Source organism: Eretmochelys imbricata, chromosome 5 (assembly GCF_965152235.1).
Source record: "Eretmochelys imbricata isolate rEreImb1 chromosome 5, rEreImb1.hap1, whole genome shotgun sequence".
NCBI classification, from domain to species: Eukaryota; Metazoa; Chordata; order Testudines; family Cheloniidae; genus Eretmochelys; species Eretmochelys imbricata.
Window position 1 is genome coordinate 113403947 of NC_135576.1, and position 23482 is coordinate 113427428.

Consider the following 23482-nt stretch of genomic DNA (forward strand, 5'->3'; position numbering starts at 1 on the left):
GCTGTGTAGTGGGATAATTTATCAAATTTGGGCTCCGAGGGAGACGGTGGGTCTTATTTTGCCTACTCCATATCCATTGTGAATTAAAACTACAACATGTTCACAATCGACAGGTGGCGGTTGCATTGGGAGGGTGATAGTTATAGGAAGGTCAGCAAATTATTAAACTTACTATTTGATATGGTCTCCATGTATGTGTGAAGTGGGATTACAGGATACCACCTGCAACTTCAAGTAAGAGGTCTTGTCCTCTGACATGTTTTTCTTTAATCGGCTCAACAAAATACCTTCTGTGACCATGTTGTCCTGTACTCCATCTTTTCAGAAGGCAGCATGGGACTGGCTAAGATTCACCGTACTTCTGTGTTTTCTTCAGGACATTTGTCTCCAGAGTTTCATTTTCTGTGCTAAACAATTTAGAAAGGCTGGGCAGAGCATGTACTGTCCCAATTTCGTACAATAAGGATGGGATTTTGAAAAGTGCTCATAGTTGGCCTAACTCTGTTCCCATTGAAATAAAACTCCCATTAACTTCACTGGGAGCACTTAAGCCACTGCTGAATGCTTTTCCCAGCATAAAACTTTTTGGGTCTCCTAACTAAAAGGGTTTGGGTGTGGGAGCAATACAGTAGCAATCCTCCATGTCATTAAAACTGGCTCCAAATCCTACTGCTGTATTCAAAACTCATTTTTTTACCTTCTTTCTAATTCATGCCACATGGATCATATTAATTTTAAATAAGGGATAATTGTTCTATTTTATAAGCAGGATTCAAAATGTTTCCATGCATGTACATTTGAACAATTAAATTAGATTGCTCCTATAAATGTTGCAGGTCATTCTGACCTACCATTACAGTCTGGGGAGAATATCACTTTGAAATCTGTGGGAGGCACTACCCCAGCATAGGATAATAGCCTATAATGAAATGTGGAGCTAATCATTTGTAGCAATGAGTTATTACAGAAGTGTGAAAGAATATCGGTTCAGATTCACAACCATGCTGAGGCCACCTTGTGCTGGTCTGAGCAGAGGTGTAGGTAGCACAGGGTGTAGGCTCATGGAATTCAGGTCCCATAGACCCTCCCCAGCCAGGCATCCTGCCCAGCCTGTTACCACCCTTCACACCTGTACATGTAGCTTCAGTGCAAAAGCCCCCTGTATATCCCAAATTGCTTTGACTATGATCTCCCATACACTCCACACACAGCCCCGCCATCGGACTTATGGGATGAATTCTGCTACCTTTACTCAGACTGAGTAATACCTTACTCCATGAGTCAATAATCAATAAGACTATCCATGCAGTAAGTTACAGTTAAATGTGACCTGGAGGGTCTTGCATTAGATTTCTACGTCAGGGTAAATTTCCCTCAACATGAATGGAATTTTTTGAATTTTGCACTAAGAACAGCTACTGACTTCGTTATTTAAACAAAAACCTGGGGCCTGATTCTCTATTGCCTTGCACCTTGTGTTTTCACTTACATCTGTACCAAAGTGGTACCAAATTAGAACAATAGCATTTTACGCTTGCTGTGCACAGACATAGATGATTTATATGAGGTGCAAGACTGAAGAGCTGTGAGTTGCTGGTTGAAAACTAACAAGGCATTTATTTTTGAGGTAGGCTTTGTTTCAGCCTTAGGAGACTCTTTTACATCGCTATCTTCCAAACTCTGGTGGAGAATGGAAGGGACAAATGATTTTGCAAGCCAAATGGCTTCTAAAACCTTTAATAATTCAGTAGTGATAAAGGTTTCAGTAGAGCAGAATATGGGAATGGCCTGCATGAGGACTCTCAGATACATACCATGGATCTCTGAATTTGCAACAATTTGTGTGTTTGGCTGACAGCAGCCTCCAGGCCCATTGAGAGAAATGTGGTGCCCCAGCACATCATGTTCTCTGGGACCCCGATCCCACACATTTCATCCCAGGTACAGACCTACTGGGGGAGGGCAGGGGAGATCTGATCTTGGGGCCCCAGTACAATTGTCCCCTCTTCCCCTGCCTCTTGTCAGCCCTGTCAGGCTCTGTCCCTTGTTTCTTACTCCTTATTGCTTCTTTCTGTATTCCCAGAGCAGCGTCCAAAGTGACTTGAATGATGGAAGGTATTTTGCCCATCCACCAAGTGGTAAACAGATATCTGATGCCTTGCAGGGCAGCCTCACAGTGCAGTGCAGAAATTAGCGATGTGGATTCTGGATATATTCCAGCTATAACTTGTTTTATTCACACACATGTAACAATCCTAGAAGTGGTGCATGGAGCCAATGCCTTCTAGATAATCTGATGGTCCCTTCTAGCCTTAAAAATCTATTAATCTCATCCCAGCACTAATAGCTGCTTCCCAGAACCCATATCACAACTTGATGCCTCTCTCCTTAACCGTGCTCAGAGTTCCAAGTTGTAGGTTCATGAACCATCAGAAGGGGACCAAGGACCCTGTCATTCACAGCAGTGAGCACCTCCTGTGAGATGCTAAGTACCCTTACATCCTATTCATTTCAATGGGAGTTGAGCATTCACAGTCCTGTGCAGGCTCAGGACCCTACTTAGTTCTTACTGTATCTTGTTTAACATAACCATTTAAATGGCTAACCCTCTCCCAACATCTGTTGTCTTGTGACTCAACTGTTCATTTTTGAATAGTCCAGCTGTCAACTGGCACAGACTCCTTGAAGTCAATGGAGTTACAATGACATCATAAACTGAGGATCTAGCCCATAATATTTTTGGAGCCGATATGGTTCCTTATCCTGTTCCCACTGGAATTAGTGGGAGTTTTGCCATAGACTTCAATGGAAAATGGAGGATCAGGCCCATGGAATATAGCAATTTAAAAGAGGAGGCACTGCTGGAAGTCATTGATACAAATCAGCTATAGCATAGATTAATGCTTAATACGGATGGGAATAAGAAATAATATTGAAATACTGGGGATTAATGGTGTTTCTTAGACGTGTCCTAATGTGATACAAATGTACCTGTATACCTTCCAGGGGAATTTACTGTAAAAAAAAAAAGTTAAATTCAATACTGAAAAAGGCTTAGGTTAAGGAATCAGCCCTGGAGAATCTTGCATATGGAGTGTTCAAAACGGGGAGAAAATCCAGTATGTTTGCTTTGGAAATCAACAAAGCAATGTCAGGTTCAATGATGTTGGAAGTGACCTTCTTAAAAATTAGCATATGCATTGGACCTAATGTCCTCTCTGAGCATATTGTCTCTGAAGCCTGTTTGAACTGTTACAGTGGCATGCATTTTAAATGAATGAAAACTTCTTTCCATTATTCAGGAAGCTGAGAGGAAGACAAAGAGGTTTTACTTCAAAGTATTTCAGTTCCCATTTAAGTCATTCTACTTCTTTACATGTTCATAAGTAACAAACACAGATGGAGACGTGAAAAATGTCTGAAAAGTTTGATTACATCTAGATTATTATTTCCCAGTGAAATGAAGATCTTTCATGTAGGACCTACATTTCTTTTCCTATTAACAATGTGCATTATAATTCTGGATCAGAGAGCTAAGTAGGATAAAGGGAGTTGGAAACAGTTATGCTCTTTTTATATAAGTCTAGAGTTATGCTGTTATTTGTAATAGATAAGGAATATTATGTGAGGAAATGCATAGGGTGATCTCTATACTGCGACCGTATGTTCCCCTTTTCTGCTGTATATGGAATTCTTGTTTGGAGCTTGCAATTATTTTATGGTTTTATATAGTTTGAGTTATTACTAACTTACCTTTTGGATAACTGGCTTATTGGCCTCATAATAAGTAGTGAGCTTATAACATCAACAAGTAGGTGCAGGAATCAATAGGTCTTTGTAACTCCCTATGTAATTTTTCCTGATTTACAAATATTAGAACAGACTCTAGCCCCAAAATCCTGTGGCAGAGTTCTTTAGTGTCCTGCAGGATTTCACAAAGTGCCTGATCTCCTCCCTACAGGGCATCTACTTTTCAGCTGTATCCAGCATAGACTGTATATCTATCTTATCTAGAAGGCAGACTTAGTCAATGGTTGATGTAGTCACTGATTAATACCCAGAAGAATTTTTAGGTGTTGTTTAGCCATCTGGAGGCTCCCATATTGTTCCCTGAATATAAAAGAAACATGCAAGTGAGAACAAGAAACAAAGTAGTACATATTTGAATATAAGGGCGAAAAGTTCAAACAAGAATGTATTTCTAAGCTCATACCAAGATTAGAGATGTATGAAATATCTGAAATGCTTTGTGCTTCTGTAGTATTATTGGTCTCAAAGCATTTTATAACATTCATTAATTTGGCCCCATCACACCTCTGTGGTAATTATTAGCTCTAATAAGTGATTTTTGAGACGCTCAACTTAAGAAAACTCAAAAGATCTTGATTTTGAGAGGGTGGATTCTCAGCACTTTCTAAAAAAATCAAACCCCTGTAATAATGTCTCAAGATGGAAACCACAGAATTGGGATACACAAAATTACTAGTTTCAGAGTAACAGCCATGTTAGTCTGTATTTGCAAAAAGAAAAGGAGTACTTGTGGCACCTTAGAGACTAACCAATTTATTTGAGCATAAGCTTTCGTGAGCTACAGCTCACTTCATCGGATGCATACTGATGAAGTGAGCTGTAGCTCACAAAAGCTTATGCTCAAATAAATTGGTTAGTCTCTAAGGTGCCACAAGTACTCCTTTTCTTTTTACAAAATTACTAGTCACTTTTGAAAATCTTGATGCAGATTCTCAGTCCTGTTCCTTAACTGCAGAACCATCATCCCCCCACTAGATTGTTCCTCCATGGTATGTAAATGTCACAACAAACCCTCAGACCACACTGATGGTTTATCACTGCAACATGGAAATGACACTTTTTTTTTATGTAGTTGCAAAGTTTAAGGGAATTTAAACTAAAATGACCTATCTCTGAAGCTCAGTGACACTCAGAACTTCCGAAATTCACAAAGAATGTTAACTGACTTTAGGGTTGCCAACTTTCTAATCGCATAAAACTGAATACCCTTGCCCCACCCACTGCCCCACCCTTTCTCTGAGGCCCCGCCCCACTCACTTCATCCCCCCCGTTGCTTGCTCTCCCCCCCACCCACATACACACTCCCTTGCTCATTTTCAACAGGTTGGGGCAAGGGGTTGGAGTGCAGGAGGGGGTGAAGGCTCTGGCTGGGGTGCGGGCTCTGGGGTGGGACCAAAAATGAGGGGTTCAGGGTGTGGCAGGGGGATCTGGGATGTGGCAGGGGGTTGGGGTGCAGGCTCTGGGGTGGGACTGAGGATGAGGGGTGTGGGATGCAGGAGGGGGCTCCAAGATGGGGGGTGGAGCCGAGGAGTTAGGAGTGTGGAGGGGGCTCTGGGCGGGAGTTTGGGTGTGGGAGGAGGCTCAGTGCTGGGGCAGGGGTATGGGAGGGAGTGCGGGGTGCAGGCTTCAGGAAGGAGTTTGGGTGCAGGAGGGGGCTCACGGCTGGGACAGGAGGTTGTGGTGTGGGAGTGGGTGCAGGGTGCAGGCTCCAGGAGGGAGTTTGGTGTAGGAGGGGCTCCAGGCTGGGGCAGGGGGGTTGGTGTGCAGGAGGGAGTGTAGGCTCTGGGCGGCGCTTACCTCGGGAGGCTCCCCTGAAGCGGCAACATGTCCCTCAGCTCCTAGGCATAGGAGTGACCAGGCGGCTCTGCATGCTGCCTCCGCCCACAGGCATCGCCCTCGCAGCTCCCATTGGCTGTGGTTTCTGGCCAGTTGGAGCTGTGGAACTGGTGCACAGGGTGGGAGCAGCACACGGAGCACCCTGGCACTCCTGCACCTCGGAGCCAGAGGGACATGTCACCGCTTTTGGGAGCCAAGTGGAGCCAGGAGGGAGCCTACCAGCCCTGCCAACTGGACTTTTAACAGCCTGGTCAGTGGTGCTGACCAGAGCTGCCAGGATCCCTTTTTGACTGGACGTTCCGGTTGAAAACTGGACACCTGGAAACGCTAACTGACATGTCGCTGGACACTGAATTAGCTTGAATGTGAAACTTAAGGTCAGGGCTGCAGAGTGTTTTGGGGTTCTGGGGCAAAATCTGAAACTGCGGCCCCCGACCCTTCCAAAAAATTACAGCTGAGGAGAAGCTGTGGGGCAGGGGAGGTTTGGAGAGCAAGCCTGCACAACACTCTCTCTGCAGCAGCGGCTCCTGTCCCACAGTGCTTGCCCTGCCTCCCTGCCCCAAGCATTGCAATCTGGTATGCAGAAGTTGAGCACCATTCAGGTTTGGCCAGGTGGCCTCCTCTGTTATGAAAGAGGGGCCACCACGCCCAATTCCAGTGGGTGGCCTGGCGACCCAGCACGTGGGGTTGCAATGCCACTTAGTTTGGGGGCCCTCTCAAAAATGCAGCCTGGACAAACTCCCCCCCCCCCACCCCCCGCTCCTGCAATTAAAGTGTGGCAAGACCATTTGAACAAAAACTGAAGAAAATGTTGATGTGAACTAAACTAAAATTGCTGAGCTTCATACAGTTCTAAGCAAGATCTATATGCATGCAAGCATATCGGATTTTATTTAACCATGTATTTTTCTTCTTTAAATCAAATTGGCATGAACTATGACCAAAAAAACCCTCCATCCATCACTTGTGAAGAAGATGGCAAAAAGACAATTCTAACAAATATACATATAAAATGTCTTGAGAAACTTACAAGTGCCATGCATTGGCCAGAAGCCAATGGGAAACCTACACTTTAGAAAGGATCTGAAACATGATCTATAAAAACACATTTTAAAACTGACACATCACTAATGGAAGAATAAGCTATGCTTGTTTTATTTATAATACCTTAAGTAAACTTAAGCTTTTTAAAAATGCTACTATTTAAAGGCTAAATTCATCAGAGTGATGTTTGAGCGATGGGGACTGGAAGAGCAGTAATGCAGGTTTTTGCAGCTCGGCACTTGCTTGCAGATCCTTATCTGTTTATCACACGCTGCCAGTGCAATTTTGTAACTTGGACTCCAGCCTTCTGCATCAACTCAGCACCTGCTTGACAAGCCATGACTTCCCTCATAGACAAAGTTCCTATTGATTTCAACTCTGATCATGTCAGTAGACTATACAAAGTATGCTCTGAGTCCAGTGTTCACAGTTGAGAGGGAAAAGTCTTTCTTTGGTTACCTGGCAGTGACTTACCCTTATCATGAGCTCATGATAGAACCCTTACCATGAACCCTTTGCTAGAGTGTAATTAAAGGAATCAAACCACAAGTATGTGAGTGACTATGTAAATAAACTGGTTAAGCACCTGAAGATGCCCATGGTGAATTAGATGTTTTCAGAAGCCTGAGTTGACTCAGACTGAGCAGAGTGGCAGTACTTTAATAAAACACTGTTAAGACATATTGTGCCTTCTCCCCTAACTCTAGCCTAGGGAGTGTTACACAGATCCCTAATCTTAACTGCCTTGCCTAGAGCCTGGAAATTAGTTTTATGGGCCTCTGGAAGGAAAAGAAAAGCAAGAAAAAGAACAAACATAGGCAAGTGTTTGCAATCTCCCATTTATGTCAACAGCAGACTGAAATACAATTTCTAACACCATGTGAGACTATGAATCAGCTGCACAGTAAGGCAGGCCATTATGGTGTGTCGGCCTGGGGACCCTGTTCAATTCTCCTGGACTCCTAAGCACCTAGCTGACTTTGGAAAATGGAGATTTGGATCCCAAATCTCTTAGGCACTTTAAAAAAAAATCACCCAAAGCTTTTTTAAAATAAAACCTAATTTCTGGGTTAATACAGGCAGCATCCCTTAACATGTATCATGTCTGAGTACGCGGTGAATGACCTCCTTGACTTTTCACACTAGAAAGTAGAAAACATGCCCTTTAGACTTCTGCTGCACTGTATGATTTTGAACGATATCCTCTATCTCGCTCCCCAAAGAATATTACCAATTACAATAGTTTGACTCATTGACGTAATTCATTTCCTAGGCTGATGCGTCCGTATGAATATTTATTCACAGTTTTTAAAGCTGGAAGGGACTATTATGATTATTATTATGATAATCTAATCTGACTTTCTGCAAAACACACCATGGAACCTCAGCCAATAATTTCTAAAACAAACCTATAATTTCTGTGTGAGATAGAGCATATCTTTTAGAAAGACATCCAGTCTTGACTTCAAGACCTCAAGTGGTGGGGAACCCTCTACTTCGCTAGTACAGTTATTCCAAGTAGTAATTACCCTCACTGTTAAAGTCTGAATTTGTCTAGCTTCAGTTTCCAGCCACTGGAACTTGTCATACCTTTTTCTGCTAGATTAAAGAGCCACCTGCTATCAGAAATCTTTGTTTTCCAGACCTTGAATAATTTTTGTTGCTCTTTTCTGAACCCCTTCAACATCCATTTTGAACTCTGGACATTGTAACTGGACCCAGTTGTGCCGGGAATGACTCATAGATTCCAAGGCCAGAAGGGACCATTGTGATAATCTATTCTGATCTTTTGTAGAACATAGGCCAGAAAGCTTCCCCAAAATAATTCCTAAAGCATATCTTTTACAAAAACATTCAACCTTGATTTAAAAAATGTCAGTGATGGAGAATCCACCATAACTCCTGGTAAACTGTTCCAATGGTTAATTATTCTCACCATTAAAAAAATTACCCCTTATTTCCAATCTAAATTTATCTAGTTTCAACTTCCAGGCACTGGATCATGCTATACTTTTCTCTGCTAGACTGAAGAGCCCATTATTTAAATATTTGTTCCCCATGTAGGTACATATAAACTGTAATCAAGTCACCCTTTAATCTTCTCTGTGTTGAGCTAAATAGATCAAGCTCTTTGGATGCATCATTTTAAGGCATGTTTTCTAATAATTTAATTATTCTAAATCAAATACCTTCCAGAAATTGAAGTACATTATGTCAACACAGACACCTTTATCAACTAAACTTGTAATCTGATTAAAAAATTGTTTTGACAGGGCCTATTTGCTATAAAGCCCATGTTGATTGGCATTCATTATGCTACCATTCTTTAATACTTCCTTCATTATTTTTAATCTGACATAAAATAAGTACCACAGGTCTGAGTTTTCACTGCCTCTCATCTTATTTAATCATTTATACCAGTGCAAAGTGGGTACAAAAAGCTAAAATTCTGATTCGCTTTTATTTTCATGAGGCAATGGAGAATCAGGCCCTAAATCTTCAGTAGTAAATTGAAATAACATAATCTTCAGACATTCTGATGACAAACATCAAACTTTTCTTTATTTGCATTCTTACTTGGGTGCTATTCACTGTTTATGGCACGAATCTGAAATTTATCTAGTGACAGATTAAGGGAAATGTACACACTAACAGAGTCTTTGAATCAAAAATCAAAACAAAAGCTATGTTACATACCGATTCCAACAGGAATTTATCATCTTGATCTGAAAGAAAAATCAAAAGGCTCCTTGGCAGACATTATTCCCTGATACTAATTGCTAGGAATCTGTAAGGAACTTGATATTTTTGTTTTTGACTGAAGATTTATAAATGGTAGGAGGCTATTGTTTAACCCTGTGACGTAATTATGACCATATGTCAACGGACAGACATGCATTGTTTTAGTGCTGCTAATTGGAAAGTAGACAAGTATGAACAAGCTCAACTCTGCCCCTGGACTGTGCACATCCATCATTAACAGAAGGCAAAGACAGACCGTGAGGGGAAATAGGCTTTATACACATTTTCTGCATCAGGCATGATATTTTAATTTTCTACGAGTCATTTTCTTGTCCTCTAATTGAAAAATATTAATTATTGAGTATTACTGACCCATGTCATACAAATGTCTGCATCATCAGTTAGTAATGTGTTTTGGGATGTTGGTAGAACCCAGAGAATTTCTGAAACTGTGGTTTTTTTTTTACTAAAAACAAAAATAAAATAACAAACGTGTTTTTCCTCCTCAAGGGGCTATTGCTGTGAATGCATTCAAACCCTAATTTGGCTAATTCAGGACTCCTATATCTTGCCATTTACACATAGAAATCTTAGACTTTGTTCTTCTGCTGGGTGAAAGTGGGAATGGAAAGAAGAAACTGTCTGAATTTCAAGCAGCTGGGGCTGCAGTCACAAAGGGAACGTAGGTGTTACGTGTTAACTCCTAGATGCCCTTCCATCCAGTGGAATTCACAGCCCTGAGTTAGGCACCCAAGCTCCCCTGTGCATTCTATGGGGAGAGTTAGACACTTAAAGGGATTCACAGAAACCAGCAAGCTGAGTGTGAAGTTGCCTAAAGTAGCCAGGGGTAAAATGCAGGGCAAAGGGGCAGGGTTTAGGGCCCAGATCCACAAAGGGACATAGGCACCTAATTCCCAGGGATTTGGGACTTAGGTGCCTGAGTGACAGGCTGGAAGAAGACTTATTTCAGCTCAGGATTCTCAGCCATGAACCCATTCCTGGAGTTGGGCACCTAAACCAGGTCAGGCCTTTCTTGTGAAAAGGGACATAAGACTCCCCCTGCCCCATTTTAGCCAATAGCCCAGTGGTTAGGGCATTGACCTGGGAGGTGGGCGATCTGTTTTCAAATCCTGTTCTGTTTGTTGTGGAGTACAGACTTGAATCCTGGTCTCCCACTTCCCAGGAGAATGCTGTAAACGCCAAGCTGTTGGGTATTCTGAGAAGGCAGAGGGTTGGGGTGCCAGGGGTGAGAGCTCCGGCTGGGGGAGTGGGTTCTGGGATGGGACCAGGGATGAGAGGTTTGGGGTGCAGGCTGCCCCAGGGCTGCGGCAGGGAGAGAGGATTCCCCCCAGCCCTCTCTTGCCGCAGAAGCCCAGGGCCAGGGAAAACACCTCTCCTCAGCCGCAGCAGCTCCGGGGTTCGGCTGGGGCCAAGGGAGAGGTGCCTCTTCCCAGCTGCGGTAGCTCTGGGGCTCAGCTGGGCTGGGGGAGAGATGCCTCTCCCGACCTGCCAGGCCTTTGTGGCCTTAGAGGGAACTTAGCATTTTACCGCTCTAAAACTGTGTGCAACACGAAAGTCAGCAGTAGGCAGAGAGGGCACTGGAGAGGCTGTGCCTAGGGGCGCATAAGGTGTAAATCTGGCCCTGCCCACAAGTGAGAGAGATGGGGAAATGCCTCATTTGAGAATCCTGTGGGGCTTAGGCACGAGCAAGAGCTCCAAGCAGCTTGTTAGTTGTGTGGTGGCATCAGATCTTACGGGGCTTTGTGCATGCCCACCAGGGGAAACACAGGCGCCTACAGGATTAGGTGGCAGATGAATGGTGGTTTTGTAAATGTTAGTGGTGTCTAAATGTTGGACTTAGGTGCCTAAAGAGGCAGTTGAGTGCCCAAATCCCTTTGTGATTCTAGACTGTGGTGATACACTTTGTCCTTTAAGAAAAGGAGTACTTGTGGCACCTTAGAGACTAGCAAATTTATTTGAACATAAGCTTTCGTGACCTACAGCTTACTTCATCGGATGTTTCATCCTTTACTTTTTCTTTTTTACAATACACTCTCTCTCCCTTTCTGGGTCAAGCTCTCTTACAGTTTCCTACTTGCGTGAAAAAACTTAGCCCACCTGACTTGAGGCCCCCACTTTTGAAAATATTGTGAGTAAGCACAAAAAAGTAGTGATTTTTTTTTAAAGCCATAATTTCTCATTCCTTTTAGGCAAATCTGTGATTTATTACTGAGCGCTAATCTACAGTAACATGGCATGTTTAATCACAATTACATGAAAAACTAACAAATTATTACAAAAAGTTGTATAATTCCAGAATTACTTCTCATTGCACAGAGATGTAACACAACCCAAAACCACTGAACTCAAAGGAACTATTTATGTGCTAAAAGGTATGCAAGGGAGCAGAAGCCTTTGCAGGATCTGGGCCTAATCTTACTATTTTTTTTCAACTCTAATCATGGCACAAAATAGTTTACAAAAAGTGAAGGGAGGATGAAATAAGAGTTTTTTGAAATCTTAAAGCACCCTACAGACTGATTTCAATTGACTTTTCAAATGACAATTGCATTCCAATGGATTTTGCCTTTATAATTTAGGACTAGTGCTGTTGATTTAATTATGTAAATTAGAAACCAGTTGCCCTGTGGATCCAAAACAGGAGAAAGCACATCAGGTGAAAACCTGGCCCTCTTGAAATTGGATTTTTACCATTGACTTAACAAGAGCTAGGATTTCACCCACTGACTCTGATCTTATCCTTACTATGGCAAAACTCCTGATGACTTCAGTAGGAGACTTGTCTTGAGTAAAGACCACAGGAGTGAGCCCAGCCCCTGGAATGTAGCTATATTGTAAATCATTGCACATGTGTATTTTCCTAACCCGACCACACATCTTCAATAGCCAGAAGCTATTATTGTGATAGGACCACCATACCTTCAACTATAGCCTACCATAATGATGCATTTATGGTACTGACCCTGCAGTCCTTCTAGTCAATGTGTGTTTTGTCATCGTGTTAAAGGAGAGCAGGCCCTTTGCTTAAGTAATGGCATTTGGGGTTGGGTTGGCATGCACACACACAGTGCATAAAAGCAAATCAAACACTGAAGATCTCTTGTGCTCAGACAGTTTTTTTCAGTGTCAATAACCCTTTTGGGTAGGACAATGTGAAATATTTGATACTCCCTGGATCTGTATGTAGCACAGGCTTAACCAAAGAGCAATAAGATTTGGAATAATCGATGATGATGGTGATTTATACAATGTATAAATAAATGCATTTTGCATTATTACCAACAGGGTCACTGACTACATTCATGGCTGCAAATTGGACAGGACATTATTCGGTCTCTAATAGGAGTGTCCTTTTTATTCCTGCTCCCCACAGCAAAAACCAGCATGCATTGCTGAGAACAGCCCCATTAGGGAGCTGCCCAGCTGCTCTTTGCAGCCACTTTAATGAGTTTCTTAATATTGTGTCAGAGGATATATGGCACATTTAACCCTGTGATGTGAATTTCTTCTGTTTTCCTTGCACACACTTTATTCTTTTAATTCAACTCTTACTATGAAATATGGCTACAGTGTTGCTCGTATACCTATCTAATGCAGGTCATTCAGCATCCACCTTACAGTATCTGTCTGGCTGTCTATCTGCCACCCATCACCATAGTATCTGAGGGCCTTCCATGTAAAATCAATAGCAACAGAAAAATGTTTAATGGAATTTATGGAGTCTCTGGAACGTCTCCCTTTTTAGGGTCAAAATTCGGCTTGGAATAGGGGTTTTGTTTCTGATTTAATTTTTTTTTGTTTTTGTTGTTTTGTAGGGGTTCAGGTATAGACGGGGGTGTCAGTGATGTGGGTGTCATTCTTTTGATGGAAGGCTTTTTCAAAGATATTCTAGGAATTTGGAATAAGCTCTTTCATTAAGTGTTCATGAATAATGTATGAGTGTTGTGAATCTTGACTGGAAAAGTGACATGGATAAAACATAAAGGAATTCAGACTCATCTTTATTTCCAGGATCAAAATGACTAGGGTAGCAGCTTCACAGCCTTACCAGTTTAAGATGTGTATTTATTTTTTTAAAAAGAAAAGGCAGCTTTAAAAATTGTATTAATACGAGACACATAAATTAAATTATTGTCATGTGCCAGATGCTCCTTATTACTGCTGATTTCAGTTTTTGGCAGAGAGGGGAGACCAAGGACCATATTGGTTTCAGTGAAGAGTTCTACTTAAAAACTGATGGCACAATAAGGCCCAAACTGTTATTACAGATAACTAATATTTAGTAATTTACTGAACATTACCCATGATCTAAATCTTATCTTGAAAATTATAGCTAATCATTTATTTTAATTACTTCAAGAAAACTGTAGACATAACTGCTAATTTTCTAATTATGATAAAGCTGAATAAAAAATACCTGCCATGCCTCTGAGCCTTGAGACGAGGCCCAACATTAAGCATTTTATGGTGTTTGATTTTGATCTGAGGCTTTTATTTTCCAAGCCTTGACTTTGAAGACTTTGTTCAAAAACTACCACCTTCTAACACACACAATAATCCTGCCAGAGGCCTGACAACACCTCATAAAAACAACCTTATGCTCACAAAAGAAATGAATTTCAAAGAGGATCCAGAACTGAAATATGTGAGTGGCAAGCAACCAATGAGGAACTGGCTTCATCTCCTATTCAGAGCTCTGGTTGTGAATGGCTAACATTTTCTAATCGCCCAGCTCTTTTAATTGGAACACTGATAATGAAGGTCCCAGAAGAATCTCTGGCAGAGGAATTCCAGACAGCCTGAAGACAAAGTTTAAAATAGACACTATTTCTAATAACAGATAAATCACGCTGGACCAAACTACTATCTCTTACCAAAATAGTGGGTCAAATCCTACAGTTCTTACAAATGCAAAACTCCTGCTGAAGTCACTAGGCGTTTTGGATGAATGAGGACTGCAGGATTGAATCCACAGGCAAAAATAAGATCAAAACACCCCATACTGAATCTATTGTGCGGGTGAGTTGGGATTTTCTATAAAAATCAAAATATCAAATGTTGATGATCGTGTTTCTATTCCTTCCAATATCTATAGTCTACAGTTTAGTAAAAAAAAAAAACAGACTTACAGCCCAGCTGGCAAGGTTCTAAAAATTAATTTAGAAGTGATGGATTTCCTTAATTTCAGTATTATGCCTTTGCTGCTTGGAAAGAGTAGAGTAAATCTACCCATATAAGAAGAGTGTGGCCTCTTTCCCCCCTGAAGAATGCAGAACAACTGTATACCTAAGGTGCTACTTCCATTTTGACAGTAGTGGGCCCAGCCTTATTTCCCATTTTGAACTTGACTCTGCAAGGTGCTGCGGAGCACTTTGGCTTAAAATGCCTCTGAAGAGTTCTAGTGGTAACAGCAGTAGGTCTTCTGCCTCCCTAGTGCCGGGGCAGGCATTTACCTACCACGTCAATGTCAGGGGAGGGACAGGATAAGCACACACCAGCAGCCCTTGCTATGCTTTTAGACAAGATATAGCTTTCACTTCCACCCAGAAGAGTTCTTCTGACATCGCCAGCAACTCGGAAGCACAGCCAAAGCCATGCCACTGACCAATCCAGACAGCACCTCTCCCTCTTGTGCTCAAGACCTACTGGCCTGAAGCATTGTGGCTTTTTTGTGCAAGAGCAATAAGAATAAATCTCTATGCAGAAACACGTTAAGGAGGGAAGGACAAGCCTCTCTCACTCACCTACTCTACCAATGTACCAGTACTGGAGCACCCATAAATTAGTCTTAAATCAGTAAAAATATGAGTGGAGAGGGTAGGATCCTGTAATACAATGGTCTGTTGCACAATATGAACATGAACCTTGAAGAAAAGGAAAATATGGCTATTATGAAGGTGACTTAATGTTATTTTTTTCTGGAACAGGACACATCAACAACCATTCCCATCATTCTACTAGTTAGTGTGATGCTAAAAATCTCATTAACAGCAGAAAAAATATCTGATGTGCCTTTAGGAATCCATTTCTCCCCCTAGCTATGTGCTGTATATGGACTCATTAATAGATGCAGAAAGGTATGCACACGTGCATCAAGGCTAGAATGTTACAGTCCTCTTGCTTAAAATCTTAGTAACTTGGCAGAAATGGGCTGAAGGCTGAGCGGATTATTCCACAGCCTAAGTTTTGCATATCCCTCCTTCTGTGCAGCAAGAGAGAAACCGAGAAACTCCTGCTTACATAAAAGGAGCAGAATAGTCACCTTAGTAACCCCAACTCCTGCTGTTCATAGAGATTTTTCAAAAGATAGTGCTCTGACAATACTTTAGTAATTATCTATATTTATAACACCAAGGGCTTGCACCCATTCAAGGCAATGCAGTGCTTAATTTGTCAAGGAAGAGGTGCCAGAAACCAGCAAGTGCAGAGGTGCTGGGGCTATGAACTGCCAAGCCTAGAAGGGCCAGGGCTCAGCCCTGGCACAAATTAAGCACTGCTTAGATGCCTAATCCGAGTTTTAGGCTTCACTGCGAAACACACAACTCCTGGTGAACTTTGCGAGCACCTAAACTCACTTGGTGCCTGCGTTTTCAGGGTAAAAGTTCCCTAAGCCCCTATGTTCCTGCCTCTGAGCTTGTGCACTATTGCCCCACTCTAGGTTTGTCAGAGTGCCTATCTCCCATGTAAGCTCCTGAGCAATCCATGAACAGAGGGAAGATAGGCATTTACCCACCTATCTCATGTGTGGGCCCAATCCTGTAGTCTGCTTGTTAGGGCACCCACCTGGGAGGAGGGAGACTCAGGGTCCAGTCCCCCTGCTCTAATGTCTCTTTAGCCACAGTGGAACAGCTTCAACAGGAGAAACTGAGGGAGCCCCAAATCCAAATATCCTATAGCTAGGTGGTTAGAGCTCTCCCAGAGAGAGGTGGGAGACCCCTCTTCAAATCAGGGGATTGGAATATTATACAGGAAGATCTGGATGACCTTGAAGACTGGGGTGGGGGGAGAGAGAACTAGGATAAAATTCAATGGTGCAAAGTCATGCACTTAGGGTCTAAGAAGAATTTCTGTTACAAACTGGGGCCTCGTCAGTTGGAGGTGACAGCAGAGAACAGAAAGCTAGATGTGTGGGTTGATCACAGGATGACGATAAGCCACCAGTGTGATGCGGCTTTGAAAAAGGCAAATGAGATCATAGGATGTGTCAAGTGAGGCATTTCTAGTAGCCACACAGAATTAATGCCTCTATCCAAGGCACTGATAAAACCTCATGTGGAATACTGTGTACTATTGTGGTCACCCATGTTCAAGAAAGATGAATTTACATAGAAACAGGTGCAGAGAAGAGCTACTAGAACGATCGGGGAATGGAAGGTCTGTCTTACGAGACGAGCCTGGAAGAGCTTGGCTTGTTTAGTCTACCAAAAAAAGAAAGCTGAGAGGGGATCTGACTGCTCTCTATAAATATGCTAGATGTGTAAATACCAGGGAGGGTGAAGAGCTATTTATGCTACTGGATGTTTGCACAAGAACAAATGGATGTGAACTGGCCATGAACAAATTCTGGCTGGAAATTAGAAGGTTTCTAATCACCAAAAGGATGAGGTTCTGGAACTGCCTCCCAATAAGAGTTGTGGGGACAAAGAATTTAATTACTTTCAAGAGAGAGCTGGACAAATTTATAAGTGCAGTTGTATGAGGGGGTTGCTTGTGATGGTAGGGGGCAAGGCTCTATACTCCTGGGTCTCACTTTGTCCTATGTCTCTAAAGCTCATGCTTCATGGTTTCAGATGGCTACCTGCAGGGGTCAGGAAGGGATTACCCCTCACCTGTAATATTCTGGGTTTCTTTTAACCTTCATCCAAAGCATCAGGAATAGCCATGGCTGGAAATGGGACATAGGATAGAAGGGTCAGGACCCTGAGGTGGTACAGAGCATCCTCTTTCTTAGGTGCTTCGCTGGTTAGTTCTTGCTCACCTGCTCACCACATGTGAGGTCAGGATGGAATTTTCCCCCAGAGCAGATTGACAGTGACCTTGGAGGGTTTTTGCCTTCCTCTGCAGTGAGTGGGTGCAGGTCACTTACTGGGATTATCTGGGTATGTCTCAATCCTTTCACTGCCATCGTGAGGGCCTCAGGCCCTGGTACCCCTCAGTCTTGTCCATTGTTTTCCTGTTCCACATAATAGTTTAGTCTTCTGTAGACTTGGTACTTTTGTCTAACTTTGACTTTAAGTTTAGGGTGATGGTGTTCTGTGATCTACAGGAGGTTAGATGAGCTAAGTGGTTTGATTGGGTCCCCCTTTGTGTCCATAGTCATTTCTGCCCCTCCCTCCAAGTACATATACCACCCCCCAGTTCTGGAAGCAGAGCAGAGAGCAGCAGCTGCCAGCTAGGTGCCCAGCTCTGAAGGCAGTGTGGCACCATCAGCAGCATAGAAATAAGGTTGGCAATGTGAAAAGTGATATTCATCAATAGCACTTTTCACAGCAGACTTAATGCCACTCCCCCCCCGCTATTGCTGCTCCTTCTGGGGGCTGACTACTTTACTGCCTCCAGGTGAGGGACTGGCAGGGGCAGGGGAGGAAGGAGAGCCTGAGTCCAGGTGGCAGAGCTTTGGCTTTCCCCTTTATCTCCACCTCCCAGGTGTGCATGGCCCTGCTGCAGGAGTCCAGTCACCTGGGGCTGACCGTCAGACTTCTTTAAAAGAAAAAAGCCTCCCTTGCCAGGCCCACCCCACAGTTTGAGAACCTCTGGAGTACATAATCTGGTGGTCCCTTCTAGCATTAAACTCCATGGCTTTTGCTCAAATAAATGTGTTAGTCTCTAAAGTGCCCCAAGACTTCCTTTTCTTTTTATGGCTTTTCTGAAATCCTTTCATCTCCTTCGGCAAAAGGGGGAACTGAACCTGAGTCTCCCCCATCCCAGTTGAGGGTCGGGCCCCTATTTGTGTTTGCAGAACTGAGCCCCGAGGCAGGCTGGAAGGAACCAGGGAAGTGCTGGGCAGGAGGGAGACACCTGCAGCTCTCGCCGCTCCCTCAGCATTTACCTGAACTCGCACTCTCACAAATTAATCCCACCCTCTCGTCAGTGTGAAGCAACTTCCTTGGCTCCTCTCAGTGTGCCCAGGAGCGGAGCAGTGGGGGCCCCACGCGCTACCATCCCGCCCCTCTTTTGGGGGCTGTCCCTTTGCAAGGGGCGTGGCGCTGCGCCCTGCTCCACCCGGGAGAGACGCTTAACTCCCCGCACCGGGAGGCGACAGGGGCAGACGGCGGCGGCTTTCCCCCGGCCAGGCCCACAGGCGCTGCGCCCTCCGCCCCGGGAGCTGTGCGGTGACCGGGCATGGAGCCGGGCAGCTCCCCGGGGCTGCCCCCCGCCTTCCTCCGCCCGCCCAGTCTCTTCTTGCGGGCAGCGGCCGCCGCGGCTGCAGCCGCGGCCACTGGCGGCTCCTCCAGCCCCTGCTGCCCGGCGGCTGGGGGCCCGGAGCGCGGCGCCTGCTCCCCGCGGACCCCGAAGTGCGCCCGCTGCCGCAACCACGGCGTGGTGTCCGCGCTCAAGGGCCACAAGCGCTTCTGCCGCTGGCGGGACTGTGCCTGCGCCAAGTGCGCGCTGATCGCCGAGCGCCAGCGGGTCATGGCCGCGCAGGTGGCGCTGCGCCGGCAGCAGGCGCAGGAGGAGAGCGAGGCCCGGGGGCTCCAGCACCTCCTCCAGCAGCGCCCGCCCGCCGCCCGCGGGCGGGCGCCGGCGGGCGGGGGCGTGAGCGCGGAGCTCCAGCCGGGGAGAAGAGGTGCGCGAGCGGGGCGGGGAGCGCGTGGGGCAGGGGGGCCCCGAAATCCTGGCCCCTCTGCAGCAGATGCTGACTTCAGCGTGGCCACGGTTTCCCCGAAGTGTGTGCGCGCACTGGCGGGGCCGGGCAGCGGCCGTGTGGACGGACGGCGGCGCCTGGCGATACGGGGAGCTGCCCTGGTGTTCCCCACGCGTTAGGGGGCAGATGCCCTAAAAGAGCGCTGCTCCCGCGTAGGCTCCCAAACCAGAACCTTATGTTCAGTGCTCCGCACCCAGCGGGTCCTATCTTGACGCTTACTGCCAGATTTTCAGAAGAGCCTCATGCACGGAGCTTTTCTAAAAATCTAGCCAAGGTTGCGTGTTTTACTAGTACAGTGTATGTACATATGTATTGCATATTTATGCGTATATAGGGAGTATTTCCTTAGGTGCCTAAAGAGGCAGTTGGGTGCCCAAATCCCTTTGTGACTCTAGATCGTGGTGTTACGCTCTGGCCTTTAGTTTTTCTCTCTTACAATACCGTGCATGAATGATATGCACAGCATATAAACACTTTTATGCTTTTTATTAAATATGCAATTTCCTGTTATCTGTTTTCATGTGTAATATATTGCATTTTGGAGTATGTGTGTGCACACGCATGATCTAACAAAATGCAATATGTTATGCAGTAAAATAGGAAATGTCATATTTAATATAATATGCAGTGTATTAATAAGTTCAAGATAATATCAGCAATATATGGCCTCAGTTTTGTCAACTTTTATGCATGTGTTTAAGTTTAAGCACGAACAGTAGGATAATTCAAATAAGTGCTCAAGTGTTCGTGAGATCAGGGTCTTTATTTTTGCATATATATATATATATAAACGCTAAATGTGCAATGTTATGTTATTATGCAGGATACTGTGTTGCATATTAAGTATAGTAAGCAATATGTTATCCGTGTAATATACGTCATGCAGCTTTTACAAATAAAATAAGAGACTATCAGTTTTTTTTAAAAAAATACCCATTTTGTAAGTTTAGGAATATTGTGTTTATGAAGTTGGTGTCATGATGCCACAAAGAAGTGGATAGCTTTTTTTAAAAACAAAAACAAAGCAAACTATGGTTTCTGCTGATTTTCTTGCATTTTTGTTAAAAAATTTATCTTGCAAATTCATACTTAAGGATGAAGTCCATTTACACTACACTGGACTATAGTGACTAAGGGTGGCAGCATCAGGTCCTTAATCCTTGCTTTTGGCAATAGTTTTGATATACAGCAAAGTTAACTGAAAGACTCGCATACACATTTGGGTATTTGATCATGCATGTATGGGAGATCATTCAGTGGTCTCTGATCCTGCAAAGGCTTAAGCATCATTGAAATCAGTGGCAAAACTCTTGTTTACTTTAGTGGGTGCAAAATCAGCCCTTATAGGACTACATATGCTTATAAGCCTTTGCAGGATTGGAGCCTTAGTTTTTAAACACTGAAAATCTATGTGGGATGGTTGCTAACAGGATTGTACAAATATGAGAAAGTTTTCAATATTTACATGTTTGTAGGGCTTCTGATTTTAGGTTTTAACTGATAATAAATCAGTTTTTATCCAATAAGCACGAGAAATGGTTACTTGTATTTAACAACTTGTCTATATAGAACAGTAATGCGGACTACAGTGGGTGTGATTTCTAAAAAGTACTAACATGCTCAGCCTTAATTGGTCTATGTAGATCTTGCTGTAGTACACTAGAGGTTCCCTAGTACACTTCAGTGTCATGCTGTTTGAAATTGTCATGTTCCTTTAACATTTACTAAGAGATTACTCATTTCAGTATTTACAAAGAGAGAGCCTTGGGGGAAAAAAACCCTCGATTTTTTTTGAACATCTACCTAAAGTGCAAAAATTGCTAAAAATAAGCCTTCGAAAATTTAAATTAATAAACCCCCCAAAACAGAAAACCCCACATATATGCTACAAAGAAATTATGTGTATTTTCCTCTAATTAACCATTAAAGCCTTAATTCTGTAATTTGTGTGCACAGGTGGACTCTTGTGCCCATGGAGAGTCCCAATGAAATCAGTGTGCAGGCAAAAATGTTTACCTGCATGGGAGCAATAGAAGGATAGGGGCCTAGATTTTTGTTCTGGGCATGTCCGATATATACTTATTGCCTCCCAAAAAAGGTATTGACGTGATGTAAGTACTATGCTGAACAATTTGGGAAGTCTTGCATCATTTTTAATTTCAGTTGCCTTCTCTGTCTGTATCTCAGCTAAAAATAAGAAAATCTGGATCTTTCCCTTTAGATGAAAGAATGTTACTCAGTGAAGATTACCCATTGTTCAGTTTTTTTTAAAATGAGTCATTTTTTCTTCTTCATGAGCATAAAAAGTAACTAAAGAGTGGGGAGGACTAAGCTGATTTTCTGCTTCCTCTCCCCAGTCTCTCCCTAAGTCAAAATCAACTGGAGGGAATTTCCTCAAATTTCCGCACAAAATGGCACTGAGCATTCTAATGAAAGTCTGAACTTAGGAAGGAATTCTGTTGGTGAAGAACAAGAAGGAAGAGAATCCTGCCTGCTCTCTTAGCCCTGCAGAGCCAGCATGGCTGTTTCATCACTAAAGTGAGCTAATATAACTAAATAAACAGGGAGAGTCTGATGTTTTCTTATTGTATACCAGCACAGCTCCATTGAAATGAATGAGCATCTGGGCAAGGATCCCTTGAGTACAAAGGTGCAATTTTTTTATTTGGTCACTTTTCAGATTTCAGTCTTAATTACACTGTTCATTGCTTTGAATACCAAGGGATAAAATCATGGCTTCGTTGGGGTCCTTGCCAAATTTACTGTTTACTTCAGTGGGGCTCGGATTTCACCCTATATCTTTTCTTGGGAAGTGTAATGTGTACTGTGTGGAAATTTTGGTAGCTATTTATAAGACTTTTGAAGGCTAGTTGGGGAGTTTTAGACTAAATTTAATCTTTTTTTTTTATTTCCCAGAAGAACAGGTGCAGAAGTATGACTCGTACTTCAGGGTGTTAGAAGGTCCTGTAGTCCTATCACATCCTCCTCCCCTGATATCTTCGCCTGAGTCAGCGGAAGCTAATGGAAGCTGTAGAGTGAAGTCATCTGGGCTGGAAATCTCAGAAAAGGAAGAGAATGTTCAGTGTCCTAGTCCGGAGCAGCAGTTGGAAGGTGTAGAAAGTTCAGGATCTCTTTCTTCTTCAGACATGGAATCAGGAAATGAAAGTGAATGGTCCAAGGATTTTGCTGCCCCCCGTTCCAGTCTGCCTGCTGCTGCTTCAAGACACAGAGACCCACTTGGCATTCTCACCAAAGTCTTTCCTAGTCATAAACGAAGCAAGCTGGAGAGTATCCTGCAGTTCTGCAAAGGAGATGTGGTCCAAGCCATAGAACAGATCTTGAATAGGAAAGAGAATAAACAAAATGTCAAAGACTTTGCAAACCCATCTAGATCTGAATTTAGTGCCTTACACAGAGCCTCTAGTTTTAGCCTCACAGGATTAGGTGTTGGAGCATTTGGCAATACATCAGCTTTCTCCCCTCTTCAAACCGGTTCTACATCATTTGGAAGTGCAACAAATCTTTATAGCCTAAACCCTAGATTGGGGATTAGTCCTCTAAAACTGGCTTATTCCACCCCTGGAAGAGGGCTGCCTGGATTTATGTCACCCTACTTAACACCTGGACTGGTTCCAGCTTTGCCTTTTCACCCAGCAATGGACTACTCCTTTTCAGGAGCGATCAAGGATGCGTCTTACTTTCCGAGTAAAGAGTCAGTCACTAGCAGTGGAATTTTCTCAAGGTTAAATCAAGAAAACCAGTAGTGCCTTTAGCATATTCCCTTTCGTAATGCACTTGCAAAATATGCAGCTGTGATGACATCTGGACTAGTATGTCGAGCCTCAAAGGATGCTTTAATCCCACAGTCCATAGAATATTATATTAGAGGTGGCAGAACACTTCCAGTTCCTTTTTAAAAGAACATAATGAGGCTTTATACACCTTTTGAATGTGATTTTTTTTTTAAATTTTAATGTAGAATGGCTTGCAAAACTCAAATATTTTTAAGCAAAAAAGAAAATACTTTAAATTATGTATTTTTCCATCCAGAATATCTGCTGTGAAGAGCTGGTTTCAAAATTAGCACTGATTTTGAAACTGAGTTTTTTATTATACATATATTTTGTTTGTATAATGTCTTCAAATTGTTTTGTAAATGAAACA

The 23482-nt window shown here is 43.2% G+C and overlaps 1 protein-coding gene across 2 annotated transcripts in view; it reads left to right on the forward strand.

The window, feature by feature from the left end:
* Positions 1-23223, forward strand: part of DMRTA1 (DMRT like family A1) — a 238354-nt gene extending 215131 nt beyond the window's left edge. The window contains exons 1-2 of one of the 2 annotated variants that reach the window (XM_077817716.1): positions 18796-19240; positions 22235-23223. In XM_077817716.1, the coding sequence (XP_077673842.1) occupies positions 18796-19240; positions 22235-23082 (1293 nt within the window). In that variant the 3' untranslated portion in view covers positions 23083-23223. Of the gene's footprint in view, positions 1-18795; positions 19241-22234 lie in introns of those variants that run through there. The other variant, XR_013346228.1, reaches the window with a different exon arrangement.
* Positions 23224-23482: the final 259 nt, after the last annotated feature.